The sequence below is a fragment of the Bufo bufo genome, chromosome 2 (genome assembly GCF_905171765.1).
Source record: "Bufo bufo chromosome 2, aBufBuf1.1, whole genome shotgun sequence".
In the NCBI taxonomy this organism is placed as follows: Eukaryota; Metazoa; Chordata; class Amphibia; order Anura; family Bufonidae; genus Bufo; species Bufo bufo.
In genome coordinates this window covers 400,254,101-400,270,290 of record NC_053390.1, presented here as the reverse complement: position 1 = coordinate 400,270,290, position 16,190 = coordinate 400,254,101, and the positions used below count along the sequence as shown (strand labels likewise).

At 46.6% G+C, this 16,190-nt stretch overlaps 1 protein-coding gene across 1 annotated transcript in view; it reads left to right on the top strand.

Annotated features, from left to right (window-relative positions):
• The window catches only part of CCDC171 (coiled-coil domain containing 171), an 84,097-nt gene that overhangs the window by 41,570 nt on the left and 26,337 nt on the right, over positions 1–16,190 (top strand). Inside the window, exons 12-15 of the mRNA XM_040417248.1 lie at positions 4,033–4,233; positions 12,787–12,954; positions 13,089–13,277; positions 15,033–15,534. Coding sequence (XP_040273182.1) covers positions 4,033–4,233; positions 12,787–12,954; positions 13,089–13,277; positions 15,033–15,534 — 1,060 coding nt within the window. The remainder of the gene's footprint in view (positions 1–4,032; positions 4,234–12,786; positions 12,955–13,088; positions 13,278–15,032; positions 15,535–16,190) is intronic.

Below are 16,190 nucleotides of genomic sequence, written 5' to 3'. Positions count from 1 at the left end.
CTGACAGGGGTGAAACCTGGTGACAGAATCCCTTTAAGGCTATCTGTCCACCAGCTGAAGCTGAAAATTGCTGAACTGAAACAGTTCTGTAAAGAGGAATGGTCAAGAATTACTCCTGACCGTTGTGCACGTCTGATCTACAACTACAGGAAACGTTTGGTTGAAGTTATTGCTGCCAAAGGAGGTTCAACCAGTTATTAAATCCAAGGGTTCACATACTTTTTCCACCTGCACTGTGAATGTTTACATGGTGTGTTCAATAAAAACATGGTAACATTTAATTCTTTGTGTGTTATTAGTTTAAGCAGACTGTGATTGTCTATTGTTGTGACTTAGATGAAGATCAGATCACATTTTATGACCAATTTGTGCAGAAATCCATATCATTCCAAAGGGTTCACATACTTTTATCTTGCAACTGTACATGAATGAGATTTATCTAATCTCATACACATTTCTTGGACTGTATTTGGGCTCATGCATACGGCTGTTGACCAGTCGTTCCATTCATTCGGACCGCAATTTGCGTGCAGTTTCCACTGATCCATCCACACCACAAAAAAATAGAACATGTCCTATTCTTTTATGGTGGGGAAGCACGGTGAGAAACCACACGGAAGCACTACTCTATAGTGCTTCTGTGGGGTTCCGTGCCTCCGTTCTTCACCACACCTTTTATTTGTGATGCGGTGCACAAACGGCTGGGGCCCGTATACTGTGGACCTGCTGTTTGCGGCCTGCACACGTTCGTATGCATGAGCCCTTTAAAGTGGTTGTCTCACTTCAGTAAGTGGCATTTATTATGTAGAGGAAGTTAATACAAGGCACGTACTAATGTATTGAGATTGTCCATATTGCCTCCTTTGCTGGCTGGATTCATTTTTCTATCACATTATACACTGCTAGTTTCCATGGTTACAGACCACCCTGCAATCCATCAGCGGTGGTCGTGCTTGCACATTATAGCAAAAAACACCAGTCTATGTGAGCTCCCATGGTCCCGGTCACCAGAGAGGCTGATGCTTTTTCCTATAGTGTACAAGAACGACCACCACTGATTGATAGCAGGGTGATCTGTAACCATGGAAACGAGCAGTGTATAATGTGATGGAAAAATGAATCCAGCCAGGAAAGGAAGCAATATGGATAATAACAATACATTAGTAAGTGCCCTGTATTAACTTTGTCTAAAATTCCCTAGAAACGGCACTGTCCATGGGTGTCTCAAAAAAGCAACAGCGGCAGTGATAGGGGAGTGTCTATGTAACTAGCTGGTGGGAGGAGCTATAAACTAGCTGGGTGGTGTTAGAGGCAGTGATAGGGGAGTGTCTGTGTAACTAGCTGGTGGGAGGAGCTATAAACTAGCTGGGTGTTAGGGGCAGTGATAGTGGAGTGTCTATGTAACTAGCTGGTGGGAGGAGCTATAAACTAGCTGGGTGTTAGGGGCAGTGATAGGGGAGTGTCTATGTAACTAGCTGGTGGGAGGAGCTATAAACTAGCTGGGTGGTGTTAGGGGCAGAGATAGGGGAGTGTCTATGTAACTAGCTGGTGGGAGGAGCTATAAACTAGCTGGGTGTTGTTAGGGGCAGTGATAGGGGAGTGTCTATGTAACTAGCTGGTGGGAGGAGCTATAAACTAGCTGGGTGGTGTTAGGGGCAGAGATAGGGGAGTGTCTATGTAACTAGCTGGTGGGAGGAGCTATAAACTAGCTGCGTGTTTTTAGGGGCAGTGATGGGGGAGTGTCCATGTAACTAGCTGGTGAGAGGAGCTATAAGCTAGCTGGGTGGTGATAGGGGAGTGTCTGTAACTAGCTGGGTGGGAGGAGCTATAAACTAGCTGGGTGTTGTTAGCAGGGCCGGTTCTAGGTGAAATGGGGCCCTGGGGCGAAAAACAATAACACTTGATGACTTTTACAAAATAAACTGTATATTGTGGGGCACGGTGTATGCTATATGTGTATAACGCAAACATATTTCATATGAAAACATACATTTAATTGGCTTGACCCTTGGGGATCTCGGACACCACTTCAACACTTGGCCAGGATTTGGAGAAGGGGCAGTGTGGTCGCAGAGCAGGGAGAGGCTGGTGCTGCTACTAGGGGGCTTATACCATGGGGGGTCATAAAGCCCACCATAATGCCCCCCCAGTAGAAATAATTCTCCTTATAATGTGACAGTGCAAAAAATACCCCCTTGTAATGCCCCCAGTTGAGCTAATATCCCCAATGTGCCCCCCATAATGTACCAGTATAAAATGCCCTATATATCGTGCCCCAGTAGATGCCCTCAGTGTCTCCCATAATTTGTAAGTATAAACTACCCCTTCTCAGTGCCCCCATAGATGATCCCATATTAGTCCTCTCCCCCCTTCCCCATAGTACCCACCATAATGTGTCCCAGTATAAAATGCCCCTATACAAAGCCCCCATATAAAATAAACGTTCTTTGTGGCCTCAGTAGATGCCCCTATAGTGCCCACCAATAATGTGCCAGTAAGAAATGCCCCCAATAATGTGCCAGTAATAAGTGCCCCCATAGATGTCCCCCAATAATGTGCCAGTAAAATGTGCCCTCATAGTTGCCCCCCAATCATGTGCCAGTAACAAGAGCCCCCCCCATCATGTGCCAGTAGCCAGAGGATCCCCTTATCATGTGCCAGTAGCCAGATAACCCCCCATCATGTGCCAGTAGCCAGAGCCCCCCCCCCCTATATCATGTGCCAGTAGCCAGAGCCCCCCCTATATCATGTGCCAGTAGCCAGAGCCCCCCTATATCATGTGCCAGTAGCCAGAGCCCCCCTATATCATGTGCCAGTAGCCAGAGCCCCCCCTATATCATGTGCCAGTAGCCAGAACCGCCCCATATCATGTGCCAGTAGCCAGAGCCCCCCATATAATGTGCCAGTAGCCATAGTGCCCCCCCTATCATGTCCCAGTAGCCATAGGCCCCCCCAATCATGTGCCAGTAGCCTGAGCCCACCATCATGTGCCAGTAGCCACCAGTATTGTACACACAAAATCTTCACCAGCTTTTTCAGGTCTGGCAGATGTGTAGGAATCAGGACCCGGACATCAGGACTCCACTGAGGAAGGGGCCAGGCAAAGACCCCGAAACGCGTTTGGTTACTGCAAGACCCGCACATCAGCTGATGAAAACATACTTTGATCCCAACATCTTGGAATTGGATTACCACTCTGTCGAATTTTCGACTCTTCAACATAGAGTGAATACCTCGATTTAAGCAAACCGGGTCCTGATTCCTACACATCTGCCAGACCTGAAAAAGCTGGTGAAGATCACTGGAGACTGTTCATATTGGGGGTTACAGAACCACCCGAATCGCTCCAACTGATCAACTATAATCAGGTACCGCCGGATCTGACATTGTGAGCCACGTGGGACGCCATCGTGAGCTCAAGTCAGACGGCAACTGAACTGTATTAAGAGGTGTATTCCATCGAGTGAACATATATCGAATATGTCTAAATTATCGTATTGAAATTATCGAATATGAACTTTGTCTAGACTATTATCAGAAAAAACACTGAGCACTTTACTGGCGAAGATTCTATAGATTGTTTCATCGATTTTCTTTTTTCCTTTTCATCGATCTCTCTGCATTTTGTATTTTTATCGATAATATTTATTCCCAAAGGTTTTTCTTGCCATTGTAGAAATTCTAATACTCATCATCTCAGAAAAGCTTAGCTATGAAGTTGTCTTACATTTAGAAGCGGTGGTGGATTCCACCAACGTTATATAGAGGCCGGCACCTTTACATAACTCTGATGGATCCACCGCCAGCTATAGAGGATATTAAGACAGGTGTCTAAAATGCTGGTCTTAATAAATGACCCCTCAAATCTTTTTAGGTTAGAGAAGAGCCATAGAGTGCCAATACATTGTTTTACATTTGCATACTTTCTAAAAAAAAAAGACGCTTTTGGTGATGATCTTCAGTGGTTAAACCTATCATCTATACTTCGTGTCCAGTTAGTGTTTCCATTCTAAATATCTTTCTGTTCTTCAGAACATTAGGTCGGAAGAGCTGGTTTCCAAGAAGGAGTTCCAAAGTCTGAGTGCTGCCTATTCTGAAAGAGAGTCTCAAGTAGCCCAGCTTCAGACAGAGCTGGTGAAGACACGTGACACCTGGGAGAAGGAAAAACTGAGGGCACTGGAGGCTGAACAAGAAATCCAGAAATTAACGCGAATATTTCAGAAGGATGCAGAGGTAGGAAATGGTCGTGCCAAGTGCTATATAGGTTTCTGGAAAGTTTACGTTGACATACATACTGGTTGTACTGTATATTAGAGATGAGAGAGTTTATCAAAAATTCGATTCGGTCGGTTCGCCGAATTTTCCAAAAAGATTTGATTCAACCTGAATTTATTTGTGGCGAATAGCGTTAAAAAACAGCTATTTCCTGGCTGCAGAGAGCCTGTATAGTGGTGTAGAACACTGTGCCTTGCAGTAACACGCATAGGGAGTTTGCTGTAGTAGTGAAACAATACTGTGAGTCAGTATGACAAGCAGATGACAGGCGTCGCTCTTAGAATCACTGCACACTTCACTTATTTGGGCAGTTACGGGGCCAAAACTGACCAACTAACTTAAGTGTGAACTAAGCCTTACAGGTCGATGTTAGCGTCAAGAAGAAGCGCACTCCTTTTACACCATCGTCAGCTGATTCCACATACATGTCTACAGACCCTGTTCTATTAAACACTTATACAAGTAGAGCCCCCCTGACAAAGTGGAGAGGGTGTCAGCAATAAATTTGTGTTGACGTCACAGATATTTTTGCCCTTCCTCTGATCCGTCAGAACAATAACCCCCCAAAAAACTGATCCTGTCTGTTGAGCATCCGCCTTCACTCGGTCAGCATTTGGTCAGTAATCCATCAGTATTGCTAAAACCAGAAAAAACAGGAGTGGATCCAAAAGAGAGATGACACGTGAATGGAATATGTGCATGCCTTCTGTGTTTTGTACCCACTCCTGCTTTTAGCTACCAAATCATAAGCCAATTCTGATAGGACCATACAGGCCTTACAGCTGCCACACAGACAGGATCCGTCTAATTTTTCCTTCCTTCTGACAGACCAGAAGAAGGGTCAAATAAATGATTATGTCAACCAGGCCAAAAAAGCTAAATAGTGGCCCAGTCATGAAGTGGGGAGGGTGAGAACAGCATGAGAAGTCCACAGAGTGGCCCAATGACATAGTGGTGAGGTGGCAGCAGCATGAGGAGACCACAGAGTGGCTCAGCGACACAGTGTTGAGGTAGCAGCAGCATAAGGAGACCACAGAGTAGTGAGGTGGCAGCAGCATGAGAAGACCACAGAGTGGCCCAGTGACATAGTGTTGAGGTGGCAGCAGCATGAGGAGACCACAGAGTGGTGAATTGGCAGCAGCATGAGGAGACCACAGAGTGGCCCAGTGACATAGTGTTGAGGTGGCTGCAGCATGAGGAGACCACAGAGTGGGGAGGTGGCAGCAACATGTGGAGACCACAGAGTGGGGAGGTGGCAGCAGCTTGAGGAGACCACAGAGTGGCCCAGAGACATAGTGTTGATGTAGCAGCAGCATGAGGAGACCACAGAGTGGCACAGTGACAGAGTGGGGAGGTGGGGGGCAATACCAGTACTAGCTGAAGATGGTGTCTGGCAGTAGGACCACCTGGCATCAGGTGTGGCATCAGGCGGATGGCCGCATCAGAATAGTAGCAGAGGAAGGTAGCCAGAAGAAACAGGCCTCTTTTGTCAAAGTGTAGGTGTGGCACTATGGACGATCTAGTCTAATGCACTGGTGTCAGGCACTGGTGTTTGAAAATCCTGGCTGATCCACGCCTGATTCATCTTCACAAAGGTCAGCTTCTCCACATTTTGGGTGGACAGGCGAGTTCTCCTTGGGGTAACTATGGCCACCGACGCACTGTACACCCGCTCTGATGCCACACTGCTGGCCGGGCAGGAAAGCTTGTCCAGAGCAAACTCGGCCAGTTGCGGCCACAAATCGAGTTTAGCTGCTCAGTAGTCCAGGGGATCTTCGATGTGAGGTAGCAGGGTGCACTCCAAGTAGCTGCTGCTGCTGGTGAGTAGTTTCTTCAGTAGGCTTGTGAAAAAAACTGCTCATCAGCTACTCTAGACTTAAGTTGCTGATGGAGCTGGTACTGCTCCTGACCCCCCCCCCCCCCCCAGCAGCCATGGCAGTGGAATGTGAGCGCACAGGGCCCCCCGGGCAGACCTGCGTGAGGATGGGCGATGGCGAACATAGGCATCGGGCAACTGAGTACATAGGATGTATCGATAGTAATTCAGTTTGTCCTCCCTCTCAGCGGGTGTAAAAAAAGGCCCCCATTTTGGACCAGTAGTGAGGGTCTAACATGGTGGAGAGCCAGTAGTCATCCCTCTGGCGAATGCTGACAATTCAGCTGTCGCTACGGAAGCAAATGAGTATGCATCGGGCCACTTGCGCAAGTGACTTGGAGGGACTCCCTGCCTCCATCTCCACTGCATAATTTCACGGTGTGTCTTGGTCCCCTGCCTCATCTTCCTCCTCTCCTGTCACCTGTGTAGGAAAAACCACCCATTTCTCTACATATTGCTTGTGCTCGAATCTCCTCCTCCTCCTCTAGTTCAGCCCCCACAGGGCTTATGTGAACGTGAGATGTAGTTGCCACGTCTCCTGTCCCCTGGCCAGCCAGATTTAGCAGCATCTGTTCCAGGACATGAATCAGTGGAATAACATTGTTCATCCCGTAGATCTGACAAATAAAGGGGCCTCCTCAAAGGGCCCAAGCAAACGGCAAGTGTCATCATGCATGAGCTGCCACTGGCTAAGATCGAAGTGCACGCATACTGTTGTCTCTTGGCAATCGCTTCGGTGATCGATTGCTGACGGAATGACTGACGTGGAGGAGGAGCAGGAGCATCAGGACCAGCAGATGATGGGAAGGACAGACAGCTCCCTTCGGCTGAGGTGGTGGAGCCTTGACTGCATAAAATTGGGTGTGTGCCACTGGGTGATGCAGCGGTTGCTGCGGCAGGGTGGACCACCACATCGGAGCCATGGTTCTCCCAGGCCACTTTATGGTGACACTGCATATGTTGACGCAGGGCGGTGGTGCCAACAGTGCCTTCACCTTCTGCCCACAAACTCGTCAAATGGCCATGTTCACCTCAACTGGGGGCCTAACAAAAAATTGCCACACCGCCAAGTATGGCATTTTCCCCCCAACACTCCGTACTGACTGCCTGCTACCGCTGCCTCCGTGAACCCCTGCACCGCTACTTCCCAGGCAGGTAGTCTCCTGTGAAGCGGGAGGGTCTACCCCTGGCACGTTTGGCTCCCAACCTCCCACTGCTGCCACCCTGCTGACTCCCGGCCACGCTACCACCTTGCTGGCTCAGCTGCTGCATCACGCGCAAGCTGCCACCCTCTTCTCCTGATGATGATAAAGCCCCTTCTTCACCCGGCTCCCAAGTGCGATCGGCTTCATAATCATCCACTACTGTCTGCACGTCACTGATGTCCCCCTCAATGGTCTCAGGGCAAGGAGCCTGACAGCTCGCAACATCAGCTCCCACGCGGCTCTCATCATCACTACTTGCCCACCTACCGGAGGAAGCGGCGGATCTCTCCTCCAGATCTTGGATGGACAGTAGCTGCTGACTGTCCTCTAGTAGCTCGTCCTCACTGAAAAGTGGAGCGGAGCCTACGGCATATAATACTACTCTAGCAGAGGGAACAAAAAAGGACAAGGGCAGGTTGAGGACAGGTGATGATGGCACAGGGCCTGCTCCCGGGCCATGCCAACTAATTAATACACTCCAAAAAAGCTGTAGAACAATGTAACTTGACCGCAGAGCGGCAAATAAGACGTGCTTGTTTTTTCCACTAATACACCCCAAAAAAGGCTGTAGTACAAAGTAACTGCACCGCAAACGGCAAATAAGATGTACTTTTTGTACTATTACAACACCCCCAAAAAAGTGTGTAGTACAATGTAACTGCACCGCAGAACGGCAAATAAGATGTACTTTTTTTACACTTAGGGTGTAAATCCGGCAATCCGGACCAAACGGATGCATTTGTGAGACAGATCCGGATGCGGATCCATCTGACAAATGCATTGCAATACTGGATCCGTCTTTCCGGTTGTCATCCGGGAAAAACGGATCCGGTATTTTTTTTTCTTCATGTTTTTAAAAATCTGCGCATGCGCAGATCGGGAAACGAGATCCGGTTTTCCAGAACACTTAGTACCGGATCCGGCATTAATAAATTTCAATGGAAATTAATGCCGGATCCGGAATTCCGGCAAGTGTTCAGGATTTTTGGCGGGAGAGAAAACTGCAGTATGCTGCAGTATTTTCTCCGGCCAAAAAAATAAGAGGGACTGAACTGATGCATCCTTATGCATACTGAACAGATTGCTTTCCATTCAGAATGCATTAGGATAAAACTGATCAGTTTTTTTCCCGGTATTGAGCCCCTATGACGGAACTCAATACTGGAAAAAAAAAACGCTAGTGTGAAAATGCCCTTATACACCCCAAAAAAGGCTGTAGTACAAAGTAACTGTACCGCATAACGGCAAATAAGACGTACTTTTTTTACTATTACAACACCCCAAAAAAGTATATAGTACAATGTAACTGTAAATCTACAATGTAACGGCAAATAAGATGTACTTTTTTTTTTACACTTATACACCCCAAAAAGGCTGTAGTACAAAGTAACTGTAACGCAGAACAGCAAATAAGATGTACTTTTTTTACACTTATACACCCGAAAAAAAGCTGTAGAACAATTTAACTGCACCGCAGAACGGCAAATAGGATTTCCTTTTTTTTACACTTATACATCCCCAAAAAAGCTGTAGTACAATGTAACTGCACCGCAAAACGGCTAATAAGACGTCCTTTTAAGACTATTAAAACACCCTAAAAAAGTGTGTAGTACAATGTAACTGCACTGCAGAACGGCAAATAAGACGTCCTTTTTTTACACTAATACACCCCAAAAGAAACTGTAGAACAATTTAAATGCACCGCAGAACGGTAAATATGACGTATGGATATTTCCTATAAATACACCAACCAATGCAACACAGCACTTGCACCCCAAAAAACAAACAAGGTTTGCTGGAATTGCAGAGGTATCATCTAGTGCAGTGATGCCCAACCTACGGCCTGCGGGCCAAATGCGGCCTGCAAAGCCGTGTCATGCGGCCCGCGCAGTAACAGGACTTTATCAGCGCAGGGCGCGCTGCGAACGGCACAGGCAGCAAAGCGATGCTGCCTGTGCCCGCAATCTCCCCGCCCAGCGCCGCCTCCTAGCTAATTTATTCACTGCACTTGCCTCTGTGAAATTGAAGAGAAGCGCCGTAATCTCGCACAGGCGCACTGGCAGAGGCATCGAAGTGCGCATGCACCGTCTTCCTGGCCTCTGCCAGTGCGCCGGTGCGAGATTACGGCGCTTCTCTTCAATTATACAGAGGAAAGTGCAGTGAATAAATTAGCTAGGAAGCGGCTCTGGGGGGGAGGAGATCTGTTAATGACACTGACCGCGTGTAGACCGTGACGCCGCAAAACGCGGACACTGGCCGCGTGCATCCTGCATCACAGTGTGGCAAGATGTGGCCAAAGATTTGACATGTCCTATTTTTTGTGGAGCAGCCGCACAGACCCAGAAGCACACGCAGTCCTTTTTTGCAGTCTGTAAAACAGACACGGCTGTGTGAATACACCGTTAGTAAGTGATAACGTGTTGTTTCCTGTCAATGGATGCTGAAAATTGCAAAACCGCAATGCTCCTTTTAAAGAGACCAAAAGAACATACTGACAACTATCAGCAATGGGCCATAGAGCTTATACCAGAGGTCGCACAATTTTTTTTTCAAAACAGTAAAAATACTCCTCGTACTATTTTTGTGGAGTATTTATAGGTGAGGATGAGTATGAAATTTGCAGTAATAGAAACAACTAATACATAGGCCTACATAATGTTAAGGGCTTGTTCACATCTACGTTGGAGACTCTGTACGGGGCTCTGTCGCAGATTCTGTTAAAGACCAGACAAAAAAGCCTTACATGCGTACTTTTATGTCTGGTAAAAAAAAAACAGAACCTGAATGGACTCCATAATAGTAAATGGAGTCTGTTCATCTCAGTTATGTGTCCGATCCAGCACTTCCATTATTTTCGTTGTTCTCCTCATCTAACGGAGCAGAACAGCAGAAATAAATAGCGGTGGTGTGAACGTGGCCTAAGAGGTGGGTATTTATGCAAGGCAACCATTACTTGTCTAAATAACAATCCGCCAATTATAATGAAGTGATAAAGTACAGTCTAATGCAGTGGATCTTCCCTGCACTTTATCACAAGTCAGACAGGTCAGTCATAAAAGTGACGGCTTCCCTGACAGAATGAGTAGGCCGCAACCAGCCTTCTGGTTATAGGTGGCATACAGCTGCACGTAGGTCCATGGAAGCTACAGGCAGGGTCCCATTAGCACTGGGACCCTGTCCTTGTCCAAACCAGTGGATCCTAGGACATGTCACACAGGAGTGAAGCAGAGCTTCACTTCCAGCCTCAGTACTGCAGAAAGGCCTGGGAGCCACAGCAGGGCACAGGCCTTCATGCCACCGCCTGCCTCTCACAAAGCCCACTTCCCACCACATGTACAGGGTGACTTCAGAACACCAGTGCCAGGGGCATGTCCCCTCCTCTTTTCAGAGCATACACACGCTGGAGGCAGCAGTGCCACAGCTCTGTGCCCATACACCACCCCACGGATGAATACACACACTGTAGAGATGACAGCTGGTGTCCCACTACCCACAGCGCCTCTCACCACAGGAGCAGAGGAGTTCATTTACTGGGCTCCTCCTGAGCAGGAAATGGGCCCAGGTTTTGACTGAGACAGAGCAATACTTTTATGTCACCCAAATGCAGGATTAAAAGGGGAAATGCAATAGAAAGTTTTATTTGTGTGGGTCCTGAATTCTTCTGAACGAGCAGCAGGAGTTAATAGAGCTTGGTGCATGTGCGTGGATTGACAAGCTGTAGCTACCCACATTGCCCACACAATCTGTAATGAGAACGGATGTAAGATTTTACAGTAGGACGGGATTGGATCCACTGAAGGGGTTAACTATCGGGCATGCTTTGCAGACAGCTCGGCACAGTCCGGTACCATACAAGTTTACGGCATCAGGTAATCCTCAGAACATTCCTTTGGTGCATTGTCAGCGGCATACACTGTAGAGATGATGCCTGGTGCCTCCCTCCCCACAGCGCGTCCCACCACAGGAGAAGAGGAGCTAACTTACTGGGCTCATCCAGGGAGGGCGAGCACTGCTTTAGTCCCTGCGTATGGTGCTCCGGCTGCTGTAGATTGTGCGCAGCACCCGCTGCTAGAGCTGCCCCGTGTGTGCGCGTATATTTACATTGTTCGCCGCAACTACAGAGCGGCGCGGCGAATGGTCGGCAGCCTGCCCAAAGCAACCAATACCAAAGCTTCTTGCTTTGAGGAGCTTTGTTATTGGTTATTGCAGGCACAAGCAGCATCGCTGCGCTTCCCGGGCCATTCACAGCGCGCTCTGCTCTGATGAATTTCAGGGGAAAGTCTAAGGTGTATTGGTACGTCTTAGACTGAAAGCAGGCGTCATTGCGACCTCTGGCTCATACCATTACCTATCTGGGTCCTTTTTTTGATGAAGTTGAAAAAATGCTATGTTCTTAAAGGAGTTATCCAGGAAATGATAACGATGACCTATCCTGAGGACAGGGGTCAGAGTCCCAGCATCCCCACTGATCAGCTGTCCCAGGGAGTCAGCAGTCTTTCTTACTGAAGCTCTGGTGAGCACTGAAGGCTCCTGGCAGCTCACTGAACACAGCGCCTTACATAGTATGGCAGTTGTGCTTGGCTCATTCACTTCAATGGGGCTGAGCTGCAATTAGGCCATGTGACGGATGTACGGTTAGGTCACATGGCCTAGGAAGAGGCCGCGGCACTCACGGAGTGCCCGAGCTCTTCTAATAGCTGATCAGCAGGGGTCTCAGGTGTTGGACCTCCTCCGATCTGATATTGATGACCTATCCTGAGGATACTACATGACAATCTTTCTTATAAAGCTTGAACCAGCCCTGTACCTCACATTAATCCAGAGATCTCTCCATTCATTGATCCAATTGCTCTTTATCAGAGGTTGTGTCCTTTTTGCTGCAGTTCTCTCCCGGTAACTATCACAGCTTCTAAAGAAAGATAGGGCTGGTGGCAGTTGAAGGATGGAACTGAGCATGTGTGTCCACCTGAGTGAGATGGAGAGAGAAATCAGGAAAAAATCTAACAGCAGGTGGCACTATACAGATAGATTTTATTGAATACTCACTGGCTATACTAAACCTTTGATTGCATGAAATAACAAAAGTATTGAAATTTAGGTGCTGGCTTGTAAAATGTCGAATATTTTTTGTGGGACAACCCTATTAATTGTTTGTGATTTGTTTTGTTTTCAACATCCTTAGCTTATATGTTTTTTTTGCTTTGGCAAGCTCTTACATTTCTGCATGGCCGATCCAGATGAATGTGACAGACATACATTCCTGCCATGTGAATATTCCCTTTATAGCACTGGAAGTCTTCAGTGCATCCTGCTAACCTCATATCTTTTATATGTAGTTATTTCTTTTATGTTAATAATATTTCATTTAGTATTTAATTAAATTCAATGTTAATATACAGTCAAGGCATTTTTTTATTTTATTTTTTTCAGGAGAAATTCACTTTCCTACATGGTTTATACCAGCGCCTGGTAGCAGGGTGTGTGCTCCTAAAAGAACCAGAAAGCATGATGGGTAATTTCTCTTGGCCAGAACTCTGTATTATCTTGCAGGAGAACGTTGATGCCCTTATCTCAGACCTTCAGCGAGCCAATGAAAAGGTAGAGTTATTGGAGTCCATGTTGCCTTTATTTACTGGACCCTGAAAATATGTCCTGTATGGTTATCCTTCCGCATTATCGTTTTTGACTTCTGTGCCATCTACATGTGCTCCAATGCCCTTCTCTTTAATCAGGTATCTCATCTGGAATATGCTTGTAAGAACAAGGCTGATGTGTTGAGGGACCTGCAGAAGAAACATGAGGACTCACTTGATAGACTCACTCAGCAGATGAAAGAACAGCAAAATTCCTGGCAACAGAAAACTAAGGATTTAGAGCAACATTACTCCGTTCTTCTTGGGGAAATTAACTCCAGGGCACAGGTAAAAAAATATTACATTATCTACCATGCTTTACCTTTCACATTGCCTTATTTGCTGCCTAGCTGTTTCTGTATCTCCTGTAGACTATAATAGGGAGTGATGACACATACACAGCCAGTTATAGACATAGCAGCAGTGGACACAAAATAACTCTTTGCCTACCAGACACTGCTTCTAGCAGGGCCTGGCAGGCTTCCATACCTGGCAGACCCAGAGGCCTTTGCAAGACATACAGCTTCCATTTCAACCATCGGGACCCTGTAATTGTTTAAACCCCTTGAACGGACCATGACATATAAGAGGTTAAATGGTCGGGATCAGGCACTAACACCAATCCAGGCTGTTGCAGTAGGGCGTCACCTTTATGTTTAACTTGCTGCTGATGGTGGATGCTCAGTTACTGAGCTGCTGCGATTGTTATGCCATAAATGGCATGGTGCGCAAAGAAGCCTCTTGCCATGCTGTATATTTAGGGCATGGTGCAGGAAGGGGTCAAAGGGGTTATCCAGTGATAAATAATGATAACCTATACTCGGGTTCATTTTCAGATTAGCAGGGGTCCGAGTCCCAGCACCCCTGCTGAGCAGCTTTATCAGGGAGCTGCTGCACCTCCCGAAGCTCTGGGGAGTGCAGCCGACTCCTGGCAGCTTTCCATGCACTGCACTGTACTTTGCATACAGTGTTCCTTTGCTCAGTTAGTACCGCATGAGTTTGTGAAGGTTTCATACAAGATCGAGTTGTGTATATATCTTAAAACGAAGAAGGAAATATTGTAGAGGCCATCGGAGAAGCCGTGGCTCTCTTCTGGAATGTGATGCTGGAATCAGTTGAGGTGATTAGCGGAACTCCCAGACTGGAATGTGATGCTGGAATCAGTGGAGGTGATTAGCGGAACTCCCAGACTGGAATGTGATGCTGGAATCAGTGGAGGTGATTAGCGGAACTCCCAGACTGGAATGCGATGCTGGAATCAGTGGAGGTGATTAGCGGAACTTCCAGACTGGAATGCGATGCTGGAATCAGTGGAGGTGATTAGCGGAACTCCCAGACTGGAATGCAATGCTGGAATCAGTGGAGGTGATTAGCGGAACTCCCAGACTGGAATGTGATGCTGGAATCAGTTGAGGTGATTAGCGGAACTCCCAGACTTGAATGCGATGCTGGAATCAGTGGAGGTGATTAGCGGAACTCCCAGACTTGAATGCGATGCTGGAATCAGTTGAGGTGATTAGCGGAACTCCCAGACTTGAATGCGATGCTGGAATCAGTGGAGGTGATTAGCGGAACTCCCAGACTGGAATGTGATGCTGGAATCAGTTGAGGTGATTAGCGGAACTCCCAGACTTGAATGCGATGCTGGAATCAGTGGAGGTGATTAGCGGAACTCCCAGACTGGAATGTGATGCTGGAATCAGTTGAGGTGATTAGCGGAACTCCCAGACTTGAATGTGATGCTGGAATCAGTGGAGGTGATTAGCGGAACTCCCAGACTGGAATGCGATGCTGGAATCAGTGGAGGTGATTAGCGGAACTCCCAGACTGGAATGCGATGCTGAAATCAGTTGAGGTGATTAGCGGAACTTCCAGACTTGTGCCCAAGTCTGCCCTAATTATCCCGTTTTATATTTTGGGGTTTCTACTCAATTTTGAGCACCACAAATATCTAAAATGTATTTTGGTGTTCTGCAGATTTTAATACCACACATGCATCTTCCAAAATGATCTAATAATCATCTTTATGTTTTTGTTTTGCAGAAATATCAGAGAATAGCAGAAAAATCTAAAGATAAGATTTCCATCTATGAAAAAACCAAAGATCAGCTGGCACTGGAGAATGTGCAGATAAGAAATCTTCTTATTAGCACAGAAAAGGACCATAAGTCGCTTCTTGCAGCGTGTGCACTCATGGCTGGCGCATTATACCCATTGTACAGTAGAGCTTGTACTCTAGCTGCAGAAAGAAATTTCCTTCAAGACCAGATGAACATTTATGTAGATGTTCAGAGAGAAATCCGACAACTAGTACAAGCACTGTCTGATAGTGAAGTTAAAAGGAATGGCGATTCCAAGAGAAGGCCAAAATATTCCAGATGTATGAAGTATGTGTTTCGACGCGGTGTTATAGTGGTTTTAGCGGCTAATAGACTTCAGCAACTTGGAAGATCCAGTAGGACACTCTTTACATGGATGGAAGACATGAATAAAGGACCTAGTCTTTTGGTGTGTCCTGTAGGAGGCCAAAGCAGCAAAACACTCAGTAAGGCCGTTACATTATTTATCGTATACTAAAAAGTAATAGACATGACACTTACATACATATGATATTGTACCATATTGAAGTGTGTAAAGATGTTTTTTATTTCAGCATGGCCATACCACCATGCACAAAACAAGATCAGACTCAAAATGGTTTCCTTGACTTTTCTTCACAGTGCCTTGACCTCAAATCCATCAAGTGCCTTTAAAGGGGTTGTCCAGGGACTAAATATTTTTTTCTTTAATTCCCTTACTTGCATGTTCTTACTCCATTTTTCCCCTGTTCACGGTCTTCAATTTTCACTTATTGCACTCTAGAAGTTTGGTGACATCACAACCCCTGAATCATATGACCCCAGACACATACTCCCTCCTCAGTATCGTCTTGTCACTAAAATCAGAGGTTTTTCTGTCTTAAAGTAACAGCCCCCGACTATGCGTAATGGAGGGAAGGAGGCGACTCTTACATGTGATTGCAATGCACTGCCATTGGCTTTCCTTACCAAGCCAGTCCTCTGCAATCTGTGTACAGTGCATTATATTACGGTATATAGGGCACCTGTGTAGTGATATTTTACTGGTATTTGTCTTTTCTTGCAGGTTTGTACCCCAGTCCCCATGAATACTAGGACTAAGCTACTAAGTATTATGACTATT